Source organism: Ascaphus truei, chromosome 5 (genome assembly GCF_040206685.1).
Source record: "Ascaphus truei isolate aAscTru1 chromosome 5, aAscTru1.hap1, whole genome shotgun sequence".
NCBI lineage: Eukaryota > Metazoa > Chordata > Amphibia > Anura > Ascaphidae > Ascaphus > Ascaphus truei.
The window spans coordinates 104,204,645-104,225,237 of record NC_134487.1 but is presented as its reverse complement, the minus strand read 5'-3'; the positions used below and the strand labels follow the sequence as shown (position 1 = coordinate 104,225,237).

Here is a 20,593-nt window from a genome sequence, read left to right as displayed (position 1 = left end):
TTCCCAGAACGTAAACAGTTATTAGATCTCTAAGAGTGAACAAGGGGAGCTGGGTGTGCACGTGCTAAGATGAAGTGTACACAGTGTGGACTTTTTGGGGGTCTGTGCCAATTGCAAGTAAAACACAGCTGTCAGCTGTGCAAGAACTTGGTTTCTACGTGTACTGCAAATGGGATATCCCCAATGACATATTTTCCTATTGTGGTATAGTTACAGGAACAATCCATGCAATTTCTTACATGGTTTCCAGAAAAAAATATCAGTTCTGTAGTATTAGATAATACTTACTACATTGTTTTTTTAATTGAACTCTTAATGCTATTTTTAATGAGTTTTAATATACTGAGCATCCTTTGATTTCCATAGCAGATTTTAACATCCCCAGCAGTGCAAGATATTTGCAACACTTTCCTGTTTGTGATAATTTGTTGCCAATATTCCCAGCAGTTTGAGCTGCAAACTGGAACAATAGATAATGTTACCGTGGGAATATAAGAATACATTGTAGCTGTTGAGTTACACTGACTGAAGAATTGATTAACAAACTGAAAGGCATCAGATTTAGTAGAGCCAGGGAAGCAGGATCTGTGCTGATCGATTAAGGGAGAATGAGTCAATTGGCAGCTTAGGTAATTAGTGTTCAATAAAAGGTAATCAAAGGCTCCATATAGTAAAACAAATATATATACATATATATATATCCACAAATAATGTTTCACATTGGTTGTAATATACAAGCAAATTAGGCTGCGGCCAGACAGAAGCGGGCGCACTGGCGCTCGTGCGCTGCTCCCTGCTCGGCCAGGCGATTTGTTGGCGGCTAGGTGCGCGCTCGTCTGGGGGCGCGGCCACAACGTCATGAGCTGGTTCGCTCTCATTGGGCGAACCGCTCACGTGACCTTCTTTCGAGCGGCAAAATCAAATTTGCTTGCACTGCAAGCATCTAAGTGCCGAGCATGCGCAGGCTCACGCTGGCCACACACATTGCCTCAATGTGTTTCAGAGCGGCCAGCGTGCGTGCACCCGCCCGCCCAGCGCCACCCTGACTGAGGCCGTAGGCTCCATGTATACTGGAGTATCGACCTTAGGCCTTGGACATAGCACAGACGCGACCGAGTGCGTGACGTCACGCGTGCCTGTACTTGCCGAGATCTGTGGCCTGCAGGTTTGCGCAATTGGGGGGCATGCCTGTGATGTCATGTGAGCCGCTCGCCCTCATTAGCTGAGCCGCACACGCGACCCGGCCGTCGCACCGTTAAAACAAATTTGTCTGTACCCGGAAGTTTGTGCAGCGGCGTCTCCCACATGCACGCGCACTGTGGCTGGGCGCATTGACATCAGGTAATTTGTTTTCGGCGCGAGCGGCATCGCTTGCACCGTCTCCACTACTATGGCCGCAGCCTAAGGCCTGGGACATAGTAATTGGAAGCTCGCTGAGCCGAGCTCCTGCTCTGCCTCGCCTGCTGAAAACGGGGCTTTTTTCTGTCCTTGCAGGCGAGGCAGTGAGCGCGCTCTGGGGGCGGGGGGGAGCAGAGGCGTGTCAGGAGGCAGAGCGGGAGGCGGGGCTAGTCCCCCGCTCCCATTGGATGGGAGCGGTCACGTGACCGCTCCTCCGCTTCCCCGAGCGGCAAATTTCAAACTTCCCTGTCTGTTACAAGTTTCTCAGCCTCCACACGCATCAGCGCGCATGCGGAGGGGGAAACTATAGCCGCGATGGTGACAGATGCAGGGGCTTTGTGCATCTGCTCAGCGCGGCTCAGCCCGCCTCAGCGAGCTTAAACTTACTATGTCCCAGGCCTAAGGAGCAGGGCAGTTTAGAACAAAAGATTTATCAACAATTAGAAACAAAGGAGGGGAGGGAGTAGGGGGTATGATACCTTTTATTGGACCAACAAGTAGTTGATCTGCTACAAGTTTTCAAACCTCTCAGATTCCTTCATGGGGAAGGACCCCGAGAGATTGGAAAGCTTGTAACAGATCAACTACTTGTTGGTCCAATAAAAAGGTACCATACCCCCAATCCCTCCCCTCCTTTGTTACTACTGAACATGGAAGAAAGATCCAACATGGCGACCCATCCCAATTTGCTTGATAAACAATTAGGAAACTGGCAATACTACAACATACAAATGACAATCTACTTATTTGGCAGTGCTAAGGACTAGAAGGCGGGAGTATAGCACAGGGTTATTGTGCAACAAAGTACGTTGTTAATATGGTTTTGTAAGGCGGTGTTTAATGCCCTTACTTATGTGGTTCAATGGAGTTCTCACGAGAAAAAAGTTAGAGCATTGAGAAATTGGTCTATATTGTGGGCATTAACAGCCAAGGATTGTCCAGACATCTGAACAATTACATACACGCTAAAATAAATGTCACCCATAATAGTAGTAATTCAAATCAGAAGATCCAGTCAATTAATGCCAAGGCTGGATTCAAATCTCTTGACACTTGGGCCTCGGACATGGTGGCGCAGACCGTGCGGGCTCAGCGAACAGACAGCCTTAAGGCAGTGTTCACGTCTGAGGCGTGCGGGCGCGGGGAAGCGGGAGAGGGCGCGCGTTGCGCGAGAAATCAGTTCAAACTGATTTCTTGGCACGACAGGCCGGTCACATGAGCGGTTCACCCAATGAGGGCGAACCAGCTCCGTGACGCCCCTCACGGCCCGTTTAGTATGGCCAGGGAAAGCACCCGCTTCCGCACGGGAGAACTCACTATGCCCGAGGCCTTACAACTGCTCGTGCTAGTAGAATAAGGGCCAAGTAATGTCCGTATCTTTGGGGTTTATTACACATATACCCAAACCGGTAGACGGTGCTAGTGTGTTAGCCTGCAAACGAAAAAACTATTTGAGAAATAAAAAGATATGTCGGGTAAAGATGGTACATTTTAATAGCTACCTGATGTTACAAGAGAATAGAAAGCTTTCAGGAGCACTGGAGGTCCTTCTTCAGGTGGGTTACAAAAGGACGTGCTATTCTCTTGTACTATCAGATAGTCATTAAAAGGTACCATCTTTACCCTACATTTGTTTTTCGTTGTCAAATATTACAAGGAGCAGTTGTGTTTGCCATCTTACCAGGAGAGGTCACTCCTGAAATGCACATTCAATTCTGAAGATATTTCTTTTCGTCGGCTTAGCATCAGTTTAAAACACAAGAATATGCAACATTGAAACATGGAAATGCAGGCAAACGGACACTTTCTTACCCCTGCACTGCAACATAAAGCTGCAATGTGTGGCATAGCATCAGAGGCTGAGCATACACAAAGCTTATAGAATATGGGCTTCTCCTAACCATAGCAGGGGTGCACAAACTTTTCAGTCTGCACCCCCCTTTCCTGCTCGCACCCTCCCCCCTGCTCGGCTCCGGCGTCAAATGACTTTGTGGGGTCGTGTGTTATCACGTCATGTGATCCCGCGGCATCATTTGACGCCGCGTTGCCCGAAGCCAAGGTAAAGGAATTTACAGATACCTCGCTGCCTTCGGGGAAGTGCAGGGGGGGCTCTGTAACCACCCCGCCCCCCAGTTTGCGCACCCCTGCCATACTGTATGCATATACGGTGTATATCCTTTAGACTAGTAATACAACTTCTGCAACAAAAATTTGCAGAGCAAGACAATCCATGGTAGAAAGGATTGTCTATATGTTGTTACTCAGTTAAATCAGGGGTGCGCGAAACAGGGGGCGCGAGATTCTCGGGGGGGGGGGGGCACGAGGGTTACAGAGACCCCGCTCGCTTCCCGAAGGCATTTCAATTAAATTCCGGGGAAGCAGCAAATGCCGCTCTAACTTTCTCTAACCTCGGTTCAGACGTCTTCTGGCGACACGTCGCCATGGCAATGCGGCATCTTCACGTCAGAGCCAAGGTAAGGAGGGGACGCGAGGAGAGGGGGACAGCCGGCAGGGGGGCGCAGGGAAAAAAAGTTTGCGCTCCCCTGAGTTAAACTTTTTTTTTTTAAATAATAATAAGTAAAGCATGTGAATGTATAATTCTACATTCTTACCTAAGCTGGCAATAGTTTGGTGCTCCTGTTATAAATCTGCCAAAATCATGATTGTGTGCCTAACATAATGGCTGCTTCAGTCAGTGTAATTCAAAAGGGGAAGGGGGAAGAGGGGGAAGCTCCCGCATCCGCTTATTTAGGACACAATAACAAGTATTTAGGAAATAAAGAAAAATGATAGGGTGCAAATAGGGATAAGGATAACAATCGCAAAACAAACAAAGATTCCCCAATGAATGCACTCAAATCAAGTAGTGAGAAATGATGAGTAAGTTTAAAATGAATCTTTAATCAAATATACGTACTAAAATAGATTGTACAGAAGGATATGGTAAAAAGTTTGTTAACCACTCCCTAATCAGTCAGTGTAACTCAGAAGCTACAATGTATTCTTGTATAACAGGCGGTCCTCGGTTATCCACCAGAATCCGTCCCGCAAACCACCGTCGGATTGCGGATCCAAAGTTTATCCATGGCGGCGAGCGGCGAATAATACGTTCAGCAGAATGCATTATCTGGCGTCAGATCCGTTAACTATTGTTACAGTTTACAACTCAAACTGCTGGGAACATTTGCAACAAATGATCCTAAACAGGAAAGTGTTGCAAAGATCTTGAACTGTTTGGGAGGTGGGTTAAAGCTTGCTCTAGAAATCAAAGGATGCTTTAAAACTCATTAAAAATGGCATCAAGTGTTGAATAATAATAATAATAATAATAATAAAAAGCAGTCACTATTTTCTAATGCTAGAGAACTGATTTATTTTTAAAAAATTTAAAAACACGAATTCACATTTTGCTGCTTTAACAGGAGAGGAATCTGCAACAATTGCAATGATGCAGGAAAGAATTAAATGATTAAGCTGATCGATTTCTTTTCTAAAATAGATAACTTCTGAAATATTTTAGATTGATAAAATAATACACACACACACACACACACACAAACACACACACGGTATGAGAGAACACAATGTGACTGGTCTCATATGACGGAAGTCTGCCCTTCCATTAAAATACCCACCGGCTTGTATACAAGGTGGTCAAGATCTGCTTTGCTGGAATCAGAGCTGAAGTCATCCTCATCCGAGCTATTGATAATCTCTTCTTCATCCGAGTGAACGATACCAAGCTCCTCATCAGGATTCTCTTGTGATGGCTCACTAGTAAACAGAGATACGGCACATAGAAAAGGCAATTTCCAGCATTCACTACAGTAGTTCATAAAGGAAGAAAATACTTGAATACAAGAAATATATACACATGGTGTACACACAAATGCAATGCAGCACGCCCTTTCTAGAGTGGGCCCCCATCAGTAGAAGAAATGGAAACCTTTGACAATTGCATTACCAGAAAGGTTTCCACAGAGATAATTGCCTGGAGTCAGCGTTTTGAAGGCCTTAGTACTCTACATGTTATTTTCCTCATCAGACGCTGCAATGATTTCTCCAGACAATCTCCAACTGCTAATTGACAATTGTGAAATGGTCATTCTCTAATGGAACCAGAGTCTTGCAGTACACAGAGGGTAGAAAGCACAGTCTCTGACCTTGACAAAGGATGGCCAACAAATAACTGGTTCTGCGGGGAACTGTTGTGAATACAAACACAGGGAAATAGGAATATCTGACCCTTGTAGAATGAGTAATGTCTCACTTCCACCGCACAAATTACTTCCTCTGCCTTCCCACACCAAATGTGGTGGGCTAAAGTGATGCCTGTAAGGAATTAAGGAGGCTAGATAGACCAGATATTGGTTTTACAACTAAAAAAACAGTATGGTTTAAATGGATGTAGGTCACTTCTACAATTGAAATAAGCAAATCCAAAAACATATATTGCGGAAAACTACATCCCATTTATTTTTACACTGCGATATTGTGAAAATACTTTGCTTTGTGTAGTAACAGCTTTGCTACAAATTTACAGACTAGTTTCAAAAACATTTAATAACTTTGCAAGTTCAAAGGCGTAGCTGTAAATAGCAAAGTGACAAATATTACACATAGATACATAATATATAATTCTAGATTTGCTGGGCAAAATGTATACAGAAATAATAAACATTTAAAAAAAATTAACCCATTCATTTTCTGATTCCCATACATTATCTGCAAGCAGGTATCTCAAAAGTTCATTCTAATATTGAAATAGCAACCATATTCAAACAAAGGTGACTTTGGGACATCTCATGCTTTCTTCAAAGTACAGCAACATTACTCTTTAGAAAATGGAAGTGATTTGGGAATTATTTTTTTTTCTAATTTGTGGCACAATCTTGTTGAACATCTTGTTCTTATAGTTTTTTTTTTTTTTTTTTTTTAACTTAAACAATTACAAATTCAATTCAAGTAATGTATTAGGTGTAACCACACATACACAGGAATATTTCTTTAAACAGGTTTCAGTAAAGGGGACAACCAATCTCCAGGTGGTTCCTGCTAGAACATTTTTCAATAAATAGATTTACTACAGCATAAAAAATAAAAAAAAGATTGTTAAAAGCTACATAAAACACGTTTTTCTTTTCTTTTTTTAATCAACGGATTGCATATTAAACAGTATTTTACAATAATTCAAGTGCACAGTGTACAACTGAATTCTATCCTGGGACTAAACTTTGTAGGTGGTCAGATCTAGGATATAGCAAGGCAACAATTTTGTGTCCTGGTGCTTGCACAATGAGTTACCTAGAAGCAGTGGATATGCAGGAATGCGGACACCGAATTCCCCTTATCACATTTTGAATTGCAAGCCAATATTAGAACACTGACCACATCCTCTTTCACAATGTTCCAGCTAGTCTGACGAGGCCCTGCAAGATATCCAAGCTAACCATACATACACGGTCAGTGTGTTCTTACTGATAAGATGCTCTATAGTTGCTTGGATTACAATAGAAGAGGTCCAGAGAAATTGGAACTGAAAATAAAAAGTAACATTGAAAAGCCACCCCTTTCTAACTAAATGTAGTGAAATGTTTAATTGGTTAAATGTAGTTGATTAGCGAATTTAAAAAAAAGTCAGGTCTTTCTAATACTGGTTTAAATGTATGTGTCCATGGTAATCAAATACTATTAAGCTGGGTTTTTTTGTGTCTAATATCTTCTGTGATAAAACAGAAATTGAAATCTGTTAATGAAATTCACTCGATCAGGCGATATTCTATAAGTATCAGGTCATGCTCTTGGTTTCGACACATGAAGCCTTTTATGAAACTAGGAGACAGCTGTGTCAGAAGAGCTGTGGCTAAATAGTGGCCTGCAAAGACCAGGATTACTGGACTGCTGCTAACAATAACAGCTACAAAAGCAGAGAGAGGAAGTAGCATGTGAAACATCAGTAAGCACAGGCAAAGAGCAGCGATAAGGGAGTCTCCATACTTCCCACCTCTCTCCGTCCCGCTCCCTCCTGTAAATACTCTCCCAGCATCTTCTGCAAGAAACTGGGACATCTCCCCTTTTCCAGACCATCTTTTCTCCTCCTACACACGAGTAATGATTTACTTTTTTTTTAAATTATTATTTAAATCAGGGAAAGCTTTTGTAGAAAACCCCAGCACCTAAAGTGCAATATAATATATTATGGCTACTAGGCTTAATTATTCAGAAGATCAACCCTTCATAGCCAATGCCTTCTGTATGGATTCCTAGCTTTCCTACTTCGGAAACAAATGTTACTTCTGTTTTTAATTGTTGATAAGACATGACTAATTTCCCCTCACAGGACAGACTTATCCAATTAAAGATGCAGTTCCACTTACAATGTTTTTTTTTTTTTGTTTACTTTTCTTTTAATCCTGGTTTTATAGAATCCGTGTGAAATGCTCTGGTTCATTGTTTTGGAGAAATACTGATGTAAAGTAATACATTTATGGGACTTGCATATATTCTTATGCTATATACATCTGGCATTTTATATTGCATTTTCTGAAAGTTCTAATCTCTCCATGATAATGGACAAATAAGGATATAAAAAAAAAAATATTTCGAATAAAACGCAGATTTTAATGTATATAAAAACACCACAATGTGGCTTGTGAAAGTCAGTTTAAAGTTCAAGTAGCCATTTTGGTCGTAGAAAAATGTAGATCGGTTGCTAGTTGTGATACATTTTAGGTGTTCAACATTACAGTTCTTCGTACTTGAAAATATAGTATACAGGTGTAGCACGGTCCCCCCTGGTCCCCCTTACCCTCGCTGCTGAGGGGGCTCCCGGCGGCGTCGGAGTCAGGGCGTCGCCATCTTGGTTGTGTCGCGGAGGTTCGCGCATGCGCAGTAGCGACACGGCGGCCATTTTAGTAAAGGAGAAGTGGCAGCAGAGGCGCTCTGTAGCGCAGGTACGGCCCACAGTCGCACATGCGCAGTTAGGGCGATGCGGCGGCCATTACAATGTTGCGCAGGCTCAGCGGAGAGTAGCGGCGGCCATTACAGATCGCGCACGCAGTCCCAATAGGAAAGAGGGCCATGGAGGACTACAGCCCCCAGAATGCTTAGAGGCAGACAGGCCACCTGACACCAGGGAGCCAATAAGGCTTACAGCTTTCCCTGAGAGGAAAGATACATTGTTGTGTGCTGCAGTGAGGAGGCAGAAGAAGCTGGGACACAGACAGGGGAGGGTGGGTAAGTGTAGAGAGCAAGTGGCTCATACACTAGGCCAGACATTCCTCCTTAGGCCCCAGCTAGGCCCCAATCACCTCAGCTTGTGGTTACTACAGGGACTCCCCTTAGACAGGGATGGGGTCCTGTAGAACCCACACAAGTGAGGGTCCAGCCAGGAAGAGGAATATCCTGGTCAGTGATTGCAGTGAATCACTCTCTGCCAGTGCACAGACCGTCATATCCACCCGGGTGGGATCGCCCCGGAGGAGCGTCGTGGAAGGCATCGCGGCGGCGGAGCCTTTGCAAAGATTGTCTGCTGGTCCGAGTGCAGGAGTGCTCGGCAGGTAACCCTACACCTAAGTGCACCATCTATAACATCCTCATACTTGTGGGCCGCGCGGTCACCACACACTTGGGGTTTGGGTGTGGGACAGTGGACACGGTGTGGGGACACGATGGAGGATTGCGTCCTGCGTTGGTGCTTTGGGTAGTTGTGCCATTACTATTATAGAGTTTATAGAGTGAGAAGTGTATTACATTGTTATAGTAAAGACCGTTGCTATTTTACATCTAGTGTATGTGTTCATCTGAATGTGTCCTGCGAGGAACAACTCCCGCTCTGCTGGGAGCCATTGCAGGTGGAGGCGCTGCACCATATAGTATTGTTCCAGAGGATACACCACAGGCTCTCACTGGCGGAGGCTCAGGCCTCCTGTGAGCATAACAGGTAAAGCACCACACCTGGTAATACATATAGACTCTCCTCATATGCACCCTATCTGTGATTGGGGGGGGGGGGAATATGGGTTACACAGGCATACCCCGCATTAACGTACGCAATGGGTCCAGAGCATGTATGTAAAGTGAAAATTTATTTAAAGTTAAGCACTCCCTTTTCCCCCACTTATTGCTGCATGTACTGTACTGCAATCGTCATATACGTGCATAACTGATGTAAATAACGCTCCCGCTTGCGCACAGCTTCGGTACAGGTAGGGAGCCGGTATTGCTGTTCAGGACGTGCTGACAGGCGCTTGCGTGAGCAGGCGTTTGCCTATTGGGCGATATGTCCTTACTCGCAAGTGTACTTAAAGTGAGTGTCCTTAAACCGGGGTATGCCTGTACGGAGCTTTCCGAATCCTCACTCTTATACTGTGTCACTCAGCATTATAGTTTAATCAATGAAGAACCCATAGTTGGTCCCCTAAAATGTATCACAAACAGCAATGAATCTGCTTATTAGACTACAAAAGTGTAAACAGTATTGTATTAATATAAATTTTTACCATTGTTACATTTAATAGTTGTCCTATACTGTATTAAATAAGTACAGAGCACACACTATTGCAATCATTATGACGACTTGGCTAATTCCTTGCAATTCTTCTGCAGGCTAAAGCAAAGTGCAGGGCTGCACAACCTTCAATATCGGACCAAAAAAAACACCCCTTTCCTAAATATATTCAACCATAAAATATTCCAGAAACGAAGCCGCTTCCGCAGCCCTGCAGATGTGAGCCACTGGTGCATCTAGTTAATTATGTTTGTTGCACATAACTATGTTAAAATGTGGAAGCACTTGGTATGTATATCTAATAAAAAGCCATGAGGGGCCCGAAAAATAATTAGATTTCCATCAGCGGTACCAAGTGACTGATAAAATGCATGACACAATTCTACATTCTGCAGATGTGTCCTTTTGCAAGGCCCGCTCACTATCATTTTGGGATACTGGAAGGTCATAGAAACCGCCTGATGATTCCAGTTGAGGAAATGATGTCACTTTCAATACTCTTTCATCTATCTAAAGGTTCAGGCCTATGTAGGACTGAACTAATCACCATGGTTTAATAGGTTATACGTTCAGGATTCAGACAATTATTGGCATTCTAAATAACTTCTGGAAATGTTCTTTCATTTTCAATGGGATTCCTGATATCTTATCAATATGGGGGAGCTATCTGATTTATATATATCACCCCTCTCTCCCAAATGACTACATGGTAAGGGGGTTGGATAAAGCTGCCCGAAAGTTAGCATGTATTGAGCAGACGGCAGCACAAATAAGTTGAAAGGAGAGCAGCTCACAGCAGTCTGGGTGAGGGGGGGGGGGAGGGAGTAGGGGGTCCCAGCACCTTAAATGAGGCACCACTTATCACATTTGCTACGGGAAATACAGTGATCCACAATTAACAAACACACTTGCAAGTTAAGGTAGGAGAGGAAGGTTGGAGAAGGGGAGTGTAGATAGTGTATTTTGTGCCTATCAAAGCTAGACACCAACTATTATATATATATATATTTGAGCCAACTAAGTGCATCTGCACTGGAAGCATCACATTTAGGCTTTTGGTGGAGCAGGCTTATCCTGAAAATCTGACCTGTTGGGGGTGTCTTGAGAACTGGAGTTGAGCGCCCCTGAATTAGACCACAAAATTAATATATTCTTGTGACTAATCCAGAATATGTCAGGTCTACAGAGGAGCATGATACAGTGTGAAGTATGTTCTGAAAATCTAAGGAAGCAAACACTGTGGCCAATCTAGTCCGAAACACAGTTGTCTTTGGAAAGCTGTCAGCACTTCCTGAATGGCAGAGCAAAACATAACGTGGCCAGGAAAGTTACAGTACATTCAGGCTGCAACACGTTCAAAGTGTACTGTATGTACCTGCAGCCACACAAAGGAAAGTGGAGCAGACCAAACTGGTGAGATAAGGGAGCAGTGAGCCTACAGAGGCATCATCTGATTCAGGAGATAAAACCTCAAAATGATGAGCGAAGCATTCTAAATGTTATCATCGGGGCACCCACAATGACTCCTTCCTCGTAATAAGTCCTGAAGTAATGATAAGAAAACTTGACACAGGAATGCTGCAACATCTTTAACAGCCTCAAGGATCTCATACTTAATTGGTATAAAAAAAAGGTCATGTACTGTAAACTATATATATATATATATATATATATATATATATATATATATCACACACACATACAGTTGTGTGAAAAAGAAAGTATACCCTCTTTGAATTCTATGGTTTTACATATCAGGACATAATAACAATCATCTGTTCCTTAGCAGGTCTTAAAATTAGGTAAATACAACCTCATGATTTAACAAAAATACAGTAAAGCCAAAATGGAGAAGCTATGTGTGAAAAACTAAGTACACCCTTACTGCTACCATAGGAATTAAGATGCTAAGTAGCAGACAGGTGCTGCTAATCAAATGCCCTTGATTAATTGATCATCAGCAAGTGTGACCACATCTATAAAAGCCAAAGTGTTAGCAGTTTGCTGCTCTGGAGCATTCAGGTGTGTGTTAACACAATGTCAAGGAGAAAAGACATCAGCAATGATCTTAGAGAAGCAATTGTTGCTGCCCATCAATCTGGGAAGGGTTATAAGGCCATTTCCAAACAATTTAACGTCCATCATTCTACAGTGAGAAAGATTACTCAAAAGTGGAAAACATTCAAGACAGTTGTCAATCTTCCCAGGAGTGGACATCCCAGCAAATTGACCCCAAGGTCAGACCATGCAATGCTCAGAGAAATTGTAAAAAAAACAAGGAGTTACATCTCAGACTCTACAGGCCTCAGTTAGCATGTTAAATGATAAAGTTCATGACAGTACAATTAGAAAAAGACTGAACAAGTATGGTTTGTTTGGAAGGGTTGCCAGAAGAAAGCCTCTTCTCTCTAAAAAGAACATGGCAGCACTGCTTAGGTTTGCAAAGTTGCATCTGAACAAACCACAAGACTTCTGGAACAATGTCCTTTGGACAGACGAGACCAAAGTGGAGATGTTTGGCCATAATGCACAGCGCCACGTTTGGCGAAAACCAAACACAACATATCAGCACAAACACCTCATAACAACTGTCAAGCACGGTGGTGGTGGGGTGGTGATTTGGCCTTGTTTTGCAGCCACAGGACCTGGGAACCTTGCAGTCATTGAGTCGACCATGAACTCCTCTGTATACCAAACTATTCTAGTCAAATGTGAGGCCATCTGTCCGACAGCTAAAGCTTGGCCGAAATTGGGTCATGCAACAGAAAAAGATCCCAAGCACACCAGCAAATCTACGACATAATGGCTGAAAAAGAAAAGGATTAAGATGTTGCAATGGCCCAGTCAAAGTCCAGACCTCAACCCGATTGAAATGCTGTGGCTGGACCTTAAGAAAGCTGTGCATAAACAAATACCCACAAACCTCAATGAACTGAAGCAACATTGTAAAGAAGAGTGGGCCAAAATTCCTCCACAACGATGTGAGAGACTGATAAAGTCATACAGAAAACGATTACTTCAAGTTATTGCTGCTAAAAGGTGGTTCTACAAGCTATTGAATCAAAGTATACTTAGTTTTTCACACATGGCTTCTCCATATTGGCTTTATTTTTGTTAAATAAATCATGACACGGTGTAATATGTCATGTGTTGTTGTTCATCTGAGGTTGTATTTACCAAATTTTAAGACCTGCTAAGGAACAGATGATTGTTATTATGTCCTGATATGTAAAACCATAGAATTCAAAGAGGGCGTACTTTCTTTTTCACACAACTGTACATAGTTATGGAGGGTGAAAAAGGCAACAAAAAACCTCCACCGTTCACATATAGCCAACATAGAATAGCACTTGTGAGCACATTCACATGTCTAGGACAGGTCGGCACCCCTGCCTTTCAACCATTATCACCAAGCATACAGTGCTTCCACTGCAGCAAGGGATTCTGGGAAATTACATGCAAATGAGCACACGTGTCACCTTTTGCCTGGAATATCCATACACATGGACCCCATTTAAGCAAATGCATCGCCGTTCACACCGCTTTTAAGCACAGCATGGGACTAGCAAAGCATGTCAAACCACTCACAGACATGTTTCAACCTTGATGGTTATCATCAGTGTGAGGTTGGTTTATACTTGCTTTGCAATATTTCTAGGCTGGGTAGGTTTACCAGCAATGCAAGTATAAACCAACCTCACACTGATGATACCGACATAATTTTGCCACGCTCGCTGGCATATCAGACCTAATGAGAAGGTACTTGCCTGTGTCGGCCCCCTCCTTTCTGCCGCCCTCCTGCTCCTTTGGAATACAAGCGTCAAACTACATTGAAGGCGTCATGAACGTGTTGTTCGTAGCGTCATTTGACTTTGGGATTCCAAAGGAGCAGGAGGGCGGCAGAAAGGAGGCAGCCGACACAGGCAAGGGCCTAGGGGTGGCGGATTTTCAAATCCGCCGCTGGGGAGTGAGTCTGTCACACACGGACATACAGACCCACTGATATGGGGGGATGGGTGAATTTTAAGGCGCCAAAGTTGAATTGGGAGGGGGGGGGCGAGAGGATAAAGTAGCCACGCGTCAACCCGCGTCAACCCTCCTCCCCCCTCCCCATGCCACAGTGTGCATTCAGAGCAGGGGTGGCCAGAGTGCAGAAGGTCTCTGACTAGCTCCGCCCTCCCGCCAGCCGTGCACTTTTGCTCACCGATCCCACCCTCCCTCAATACTCACCGAGTGGCGTGGCGGTGACTTGACCTGTCAATCACTCTCAGAACCAGCGTGCCACATCCGGCTTTGATGTCACTGGGGAGCGCTGTTGCCGGGCGCTGCAGTGATTGACAGGTCAGTCATCACTGCAAACAGCACATATGCCGGGGAAAATTGTAGGCAATATATATCAGGCAGGGGGACGCGTGGTAAAAAGTTTGCGCACCCCTGCCCTATACCATCATATGAACACATCTACACTATTCATTGTGAGATTCCACTTCTCCATCTCCTCCTGGTATCTGCCTCCATAATAATGATATAGATATACACACACACACACAACAGTGAAATAATCTCTCAATGTTACTTATTGTTATCCCCCTGGCGTGTTTCCACAAACTTCGATATTTCCCTCCTTCACCTGATGAACAGGGACAAGTTTAAACAAGTCCAAGAGAACCAGAAACGTACACAACACTCCAGTACTTACAACTGAATGTAGCATGACTGAAAGTTCGAGCTCTGTTAAAACACTATGTGATGTGTGATGTGTGATGTGTGATGTGTGATGTGTGATGTGTGATGTGTGATGTGTGATGTGTGATGTGTGATGTGTGATGTGTGATGTGTGATGTGTTGCCCTCTTTCTGTGATCAAGTTTATTGCACTTTCGTGAATTTACTCCTATGTGCACATAAGCTACAGAGGGCTCGGCTCACCTGTGGTAGACGTGCTTCTGCATTGCATAATTATGGATTGCTTCACCTGGGTCTTCCACCTCATATATTGTTGCATCACATTCATTTTTATCAGAAATCAGAGCAAAAGGCAAATTTTCATATTCCGGGATTTCTTCATAGTGACATATGTTTTCATATTCTGGAGGATCGCCGTTTCTTAAATCTACTGTCGTTAAAATGAGTGGCTTTTCTCTTGAAATAAAGTTCTCTTCATCCAAAGATAATGAAGTGTGGTTATTTGAAGTGTTGCATTCACTCCTCCTGTGCTTCTGTCTTTTCTTCTGGGATGTAGGACTATACGAGTCAGCAGAACGCACCTTTGTTGGTTTGATCTTCTTATCTAATGCTGGGGATGCAGTGTTATCTACGCAAGAAGGTAGATCACTTGCGGCACTGTCCGAGGACGGACTGCTTCTGGACAAAAACCTCTGAAAATCACTTTTTATTATACACACTGACAACTTCATGTTAAGAAATTTCTTAAATGAACTTTTTTTAGAACCATCTTTTGCAGGTTTTTCTACTTTATCCATATCAACGGAAGACAAAGATTTAGCCCGAGGCTTGGTGGCAGGAGTTAGACTTTCATTGTTTGAAGAAGTCTTTAAGGATTCTGGACTGCCTAAAAACGGTAAAATGGGGTGAGGCAACTTCCATACAGGTTTTTCTGAGGGCGGTTTTGGAATATTAAATGAAGAAGACAAAGCAAGTTCTCTGGCTGACAAATGACGGGTCCCTTCAATCCCTGCAGTGCCTCCTTGAGATATCTCATCATGAGAATCTTGGAGCTTCTCAACCTGCTCCTCCGAGGCAGCTTTTTTCAGCAGGCCAGCTGCTGGTAAACTGTGTCTCTGCGGTTTCTTTGGAGCAATCCTTGGTGAATTTTCCGCTTGAATGTTATCTGCGATTTTTTTCTCTGCGGAAACATCAAGACTCTTGTTTGCAGGCAATTGTTCATAAATTAACTTCAACTGTTTAGGTAAGCTCATTGACAGAGAACTACATCTTATGAAACTGCAACGTTTGTCCTCAACAACAGTTGTGCTTGGATTTTCACTCTCTGAATCATATGGCTTTGATGACACAAGGCCTGAATTAATAAAAGGATCACTGTTTTCGCCTTCACTTCTCTCAACTGGTCCACTTGAGGTAACTTTTTGGCTCTTTGGGTCTGGGACCACAGTGGCAGTGTATTTATCACAAAGTTCCCCGTGTTTACTAGAATGGTCAACTCTATTCCATCCATGTTGAAAAAGTCCATGGGAACTGACAGCGAAAGAATCAGAATAGTCATTCCCTTCTGTGGTGCTCTCAATACAGTCCTGCCGCACCAGACATGCTGTTCGCAACTTTCTCGGTTTCGGAACAGGGAGCATTTTATCTGGAGGGAGGGTTCGTGGTGGTGAGCCCAAAGTTCTACCATCGTCTGTAGTTGATGACTTATCAGTAAGTGAAATGCCATTACTTTTTTTGTCATTTGACAATGTTTTACAGTCTGTGTGAAGAGAAGAGTGAGATCCATCAATCTCTATTATGTTTTGGTCATTCTGATTACATGCAGATTCTTCAGTGCTAGAAAGAGACCCTTCAGGACCTTGGTACTCGTTCTTTACTTTACATGGGCTACAACTGACATTCTTCCTAAGATCCTTATCCGAGTTCTCCCGTTTGTAACCATTCGAGAAAACATTCTGTGTTAAAACATCCTTGACCTTGTCTTCTAGAAAACTGGCCCTCAAAATGACTTGGTTTGCTTTTGCCAACTTTACCTGTTGACCGCACGGTTTCTTCCCTTTTCTTACGCAGGGTGTTGGCTGCCCACACATTTTTCTGTTTTCTAAATTTTCTAACCTTTCTATTACTATTTGAGTTGTAGGTATATTTCCCCCATTTTCAAGCTTATGGCTGCCGTCACAGTTGCATGAACATGTGGGAATTATATAAGCAGGACTTTCATTACAGTCTAATGTTTCCTTTCTGCATCTCACGTTTTCTGAACAGTTTCCTTTATGCTCCTCTATGCTTTTACCATTTGTTTTTGCAGCACATTGTGGCCTCTCTTCAGTAACAGAGGAACCTCTGAGGGCCTTTGGCTTCGGTGCAATTGTTGGTTTTGACTTCTTTGCTGCTGGCACCACGCTGGCCAGGACTAAATCTGGCTTGGGTGCAACTGGTGGAGGGCTGGGCTTCTGCTTCAACGCATGTTTTGGTTTGGGGGCCACTGGAGGCTTCTTCATTTCTGTGGGGGTGGGAAAGAATGAAGTCTTTAGTCATTGCAATACTGATAACCTACATCTTCATTTTACTTAAAGATCCATTAAGTATGTGAGACTCATCAACATCATGACTCGCTTACTCTTATGGTTCCCAAAACAGTATCCAAAAACCCAAGACTGGAAATAGAAGTATTCAGTGTATAAACAAACTCAAGTACAATACTATATAATCTTAACACTGTATGTTATTTTTCTGAACAAAGCAGATCGGTTCCAACGCATCAGATTTTATTCAAGAAAAGATTACAGAGCACTGGTGATTGTTAGGCTTGTTTTATAGTTCTTGCTGCTGCACGTGCGCGCGACCGACATTGCGTGCGTGTTTAGTTGGTAGGCTGCATGCGGTGACGCGTGCGTTTAGGGGGTGTGACTGACGTCACAGTGTTCGGCCGCGCTGTGATTGGTTTGCAGCGTGGCAGCAGCACAAAAATACAATTTCATTGTATTTTCCCTGGTCTGCCGCGCCACCTCTCACGGTCGTGCGCGCCCCCAAGTATAGAAACGCGCGCACTATATTACACGCCATAGGTTGCATAACATGCTTCTGCTGATTTACGGCTTTATTTAACATAGTAACATAGCAAATCGGGTTGGAAAAAAACCCACTATGCGACAGAGCCACTAGGCTTTGCCTGGGCTATAGCTACACCACTGAATCTAACCTTTGCTTAAAGAGATTTACTGAGATTTAGGAGCAGCCATCACGGTCTTCACAGGTAGGAAATTCTACATTTTCACTGTTCTTACTACAAAGAGCCCTTTCCTTTTTTAAGCTGGTGAAATCTAGTTTCCTCTAATCAAGGGTTGACCCTATGTCACTTGTACTGTCCTTGGGATTCCCTTGAAAGATCCTTGTATTGACAATGGATATATTTGTAAATAGTAATCATATATCTCATCTTAGAGGTCTCTTTTGTAATGCAAGCAATCCAAATTTAAATAGTCTTTCCGCGTAAATCAGACCTATCCCCTCTTTAGTTTTGTGGCTCTTCTCTGTACTCTTTCCAGTTCCATAATGTCTTTTTTATAGCAAGGTGCCCAAAACTGTACTCTTATGTCGTACCATATCTAAAATCTAATTATCAACTGCACTGACGTGATCTACATATTTCTACTTACCTACTCAAAGAAAGTAATAAGATTAGTTTGGCATGACCTATCCCCCATGAATAAATGCAGAGAATTACTAATAATTGGATTATTATCATTCCCCACTATTGATGTCAGGCCTACAGGTCTGTAATTCCCTGGTTGTGATCTTGCTTCCTTTTTAATAAAGGTCCCATGTTTGCTTTACACAATCTCGCGGTACTGAGCCAGTGAAAATAGAGCCCTTGAAAATGAAATATAAGGTCCTGGCTATGACTGAGGTGATCTCATTACAAAGCATTGGGTTTATGCCATCATTGCCAGGTGCTTTGTTTGCCTTAATTTCATCAAGTCGGCTATGCACCTCTTCCTGTCTTAGCCAAATATTAGTGAATGTTAAAGGGTGTGGTTTCCTTGTGCTTTAATATTTTTGCAAGTGTCTCTTCTTTAGCATATATTGAGGCAAATCATTTGTTGTATAGCTCTTCTTCCTCCTTACCCCTTATAATGTGCTTGCCAATAATGTCATTGTCCTCTGTTTTCTAGCGCCTTGGCATGAGATCAGACCTGCCAATACCCCAATGAATAATGCCAAGCCCTGAGAATCCCTCTATTTGGCAGAAGATATAGGGAATATTAAAATGTTATTCATATATGATGTCATTATCAGTGTGCTTAAAAAAGCACTGCATATTCAAGAAGCAGCCAGCAACCACTACTATAAAAAGTATAACTATTGAATTATTAATGTAATATTATGTTTGATTTTAACAGGGGAGCACAAATGTCCCTGCAAAGCAATAATTATAAAAACAAGCAAACTAATATTAATAAATATCATAAATAACCATGCACTCATTTGCCTAGGCTTGTCAGAATCCACATGCCATCTGCCTTGTAATAACAGTAGAATACAATGTAAGTAAGAAACCAAAATAGCAAAATATTCACTGGTAGCAGAGAGGATAAAAGGCAGTGTCACCTTAGTGCACCCATTGAGCCTCCTTAATTATCTCTTTGAAATCTTGAGGAACCATATAAAAATACAATATGCTCCTTGAATCCCCTCTATTAAATTTACATTAAAGCTGCAGTTCAGTCAATATCCTGCATGTATGGTTTTTTTAAATAAATCAGTTCTGTAGTAAGAAAAAATACTTTTAGCATTTTCTGTTTAAAAAAATAAACAACTTTGAAAGACCAATTTTCTTGTATTCTATTTTAGCGAGCATGTTTGTTCCTACAGCAACCATTTACATTCCCCAGATCTAAAGATGTCGTCAAACTTCGCAGATCAATAGATGGAGAACGAATTGACCGCCCGCTATGCAGTTCTTTAGGCAAGTAGAGATTGCCCACATGAAACTATTGAAGTAAAAAAAAAAACGGGAGCTTGAACTGCAGCTTTTAAGGGGCAAACTCTCCTAGGAACAAAGGCCCAGAGCTACAAAGCTCAGTTACTGACTTAACGTAACGTTAACTTCTCATTAAGTGCTAATGAGTTATCTTCAAAGCTGACTAAGGCCTCGGGCATGGTCAGCGCTTAGGCACTAACCTGTGCTGAGGCGCGCTGGTGCTTACCAGTGAGCCCCTGCAGCCACAATGAGAGCGGCTTTAGTAGGGGCTCGCCTACGCTTCCGCAAGCGCGCGGAAGCGTAGGTCTTATCCAAATTTTAGATTTCGCGCTCATGGGAGTGCAGGGCCGGTCACGTGAGCGGTTCGCCCCCAATGAGGGCGAACCAGCTCCGTGACGTCACTGGCTCGCCCCCCCCGACGGCGCGCTAACCAAGGCCAGGGAAAGCACCCGCTTTCCCTCAGCCTCAGCACGCCTCCGTACGGCTGCTGCAACCCTGGACACAGCCTAAGGCCGCATTTATAGTGGCAGCGACGGCGCGCAAACAAGCCTCTTGTCTATGAGGCCGCCGATAGAGTGCGCAACCGATTCTGGACAAGACAAACATTTTGTCTTTGCCGTGCAGCGGCTGGGTCACGTACACGGCCACGCCTCCCCATCGCACAAACCCAAAGAGCAGATATTGCTTGCGCTTGGTTGCGCGCCCACTAGAAACGCGGCCTAACGCAGTGCTGTTTTCAGCCGTAATGGACCAGTGTGTTAATATAACAGACATTAGTGCTAATAATATGCAAGAGGGGTGTTCCCTGTAATAACACCCACCCACAGAGCTCCGTTATAGTTAACGCAGGGATTTAACGTTACGTTAGTTAGGTCATAGCTAAAGGTGGCGTTACTCACACCCAGACTCTCAAACAGGTCTCTTACACAGTTTGGATAAGTGTAAGACCACAGGTAGGAACAATTTAACTACCCTATTGTTATTTACATGGTTCTTTTCCTCTTCTGTCTTTTTTTT

The 20,593-nt window shown here is 43.2% G+C and overlaps 1 protein-coding gene across 1 annotated transcript in view; it reads right to left on the bottom strand.

The window, feature by feature from the left end:
• Window positions 1-20,593, bottom strand: part of FGD6 (FYVE, RhoGEF and PH domain containing 6) — a 102,654-nt gene that overhangs the window by 61,252 nt on the left and 20,809 nt on the right. Inside the window, exons 2-3 of the mRNA XM_075600402.1 lie at window positions 14,836-17,095; window positions 5,034-5,172 (exon numbers count right to left, since the gene is read on the bottom strand). Of these exons, the coding sequence (XP_075456517.1) occupies window positions 5,034-5,172; window positions 14,836-17,095 (2,399 nt within the window). The remainder of the gene's footprint in view (window positions 1-5,033; window positions 5,173-14,835; window positions 17,096-20,593) is intronic.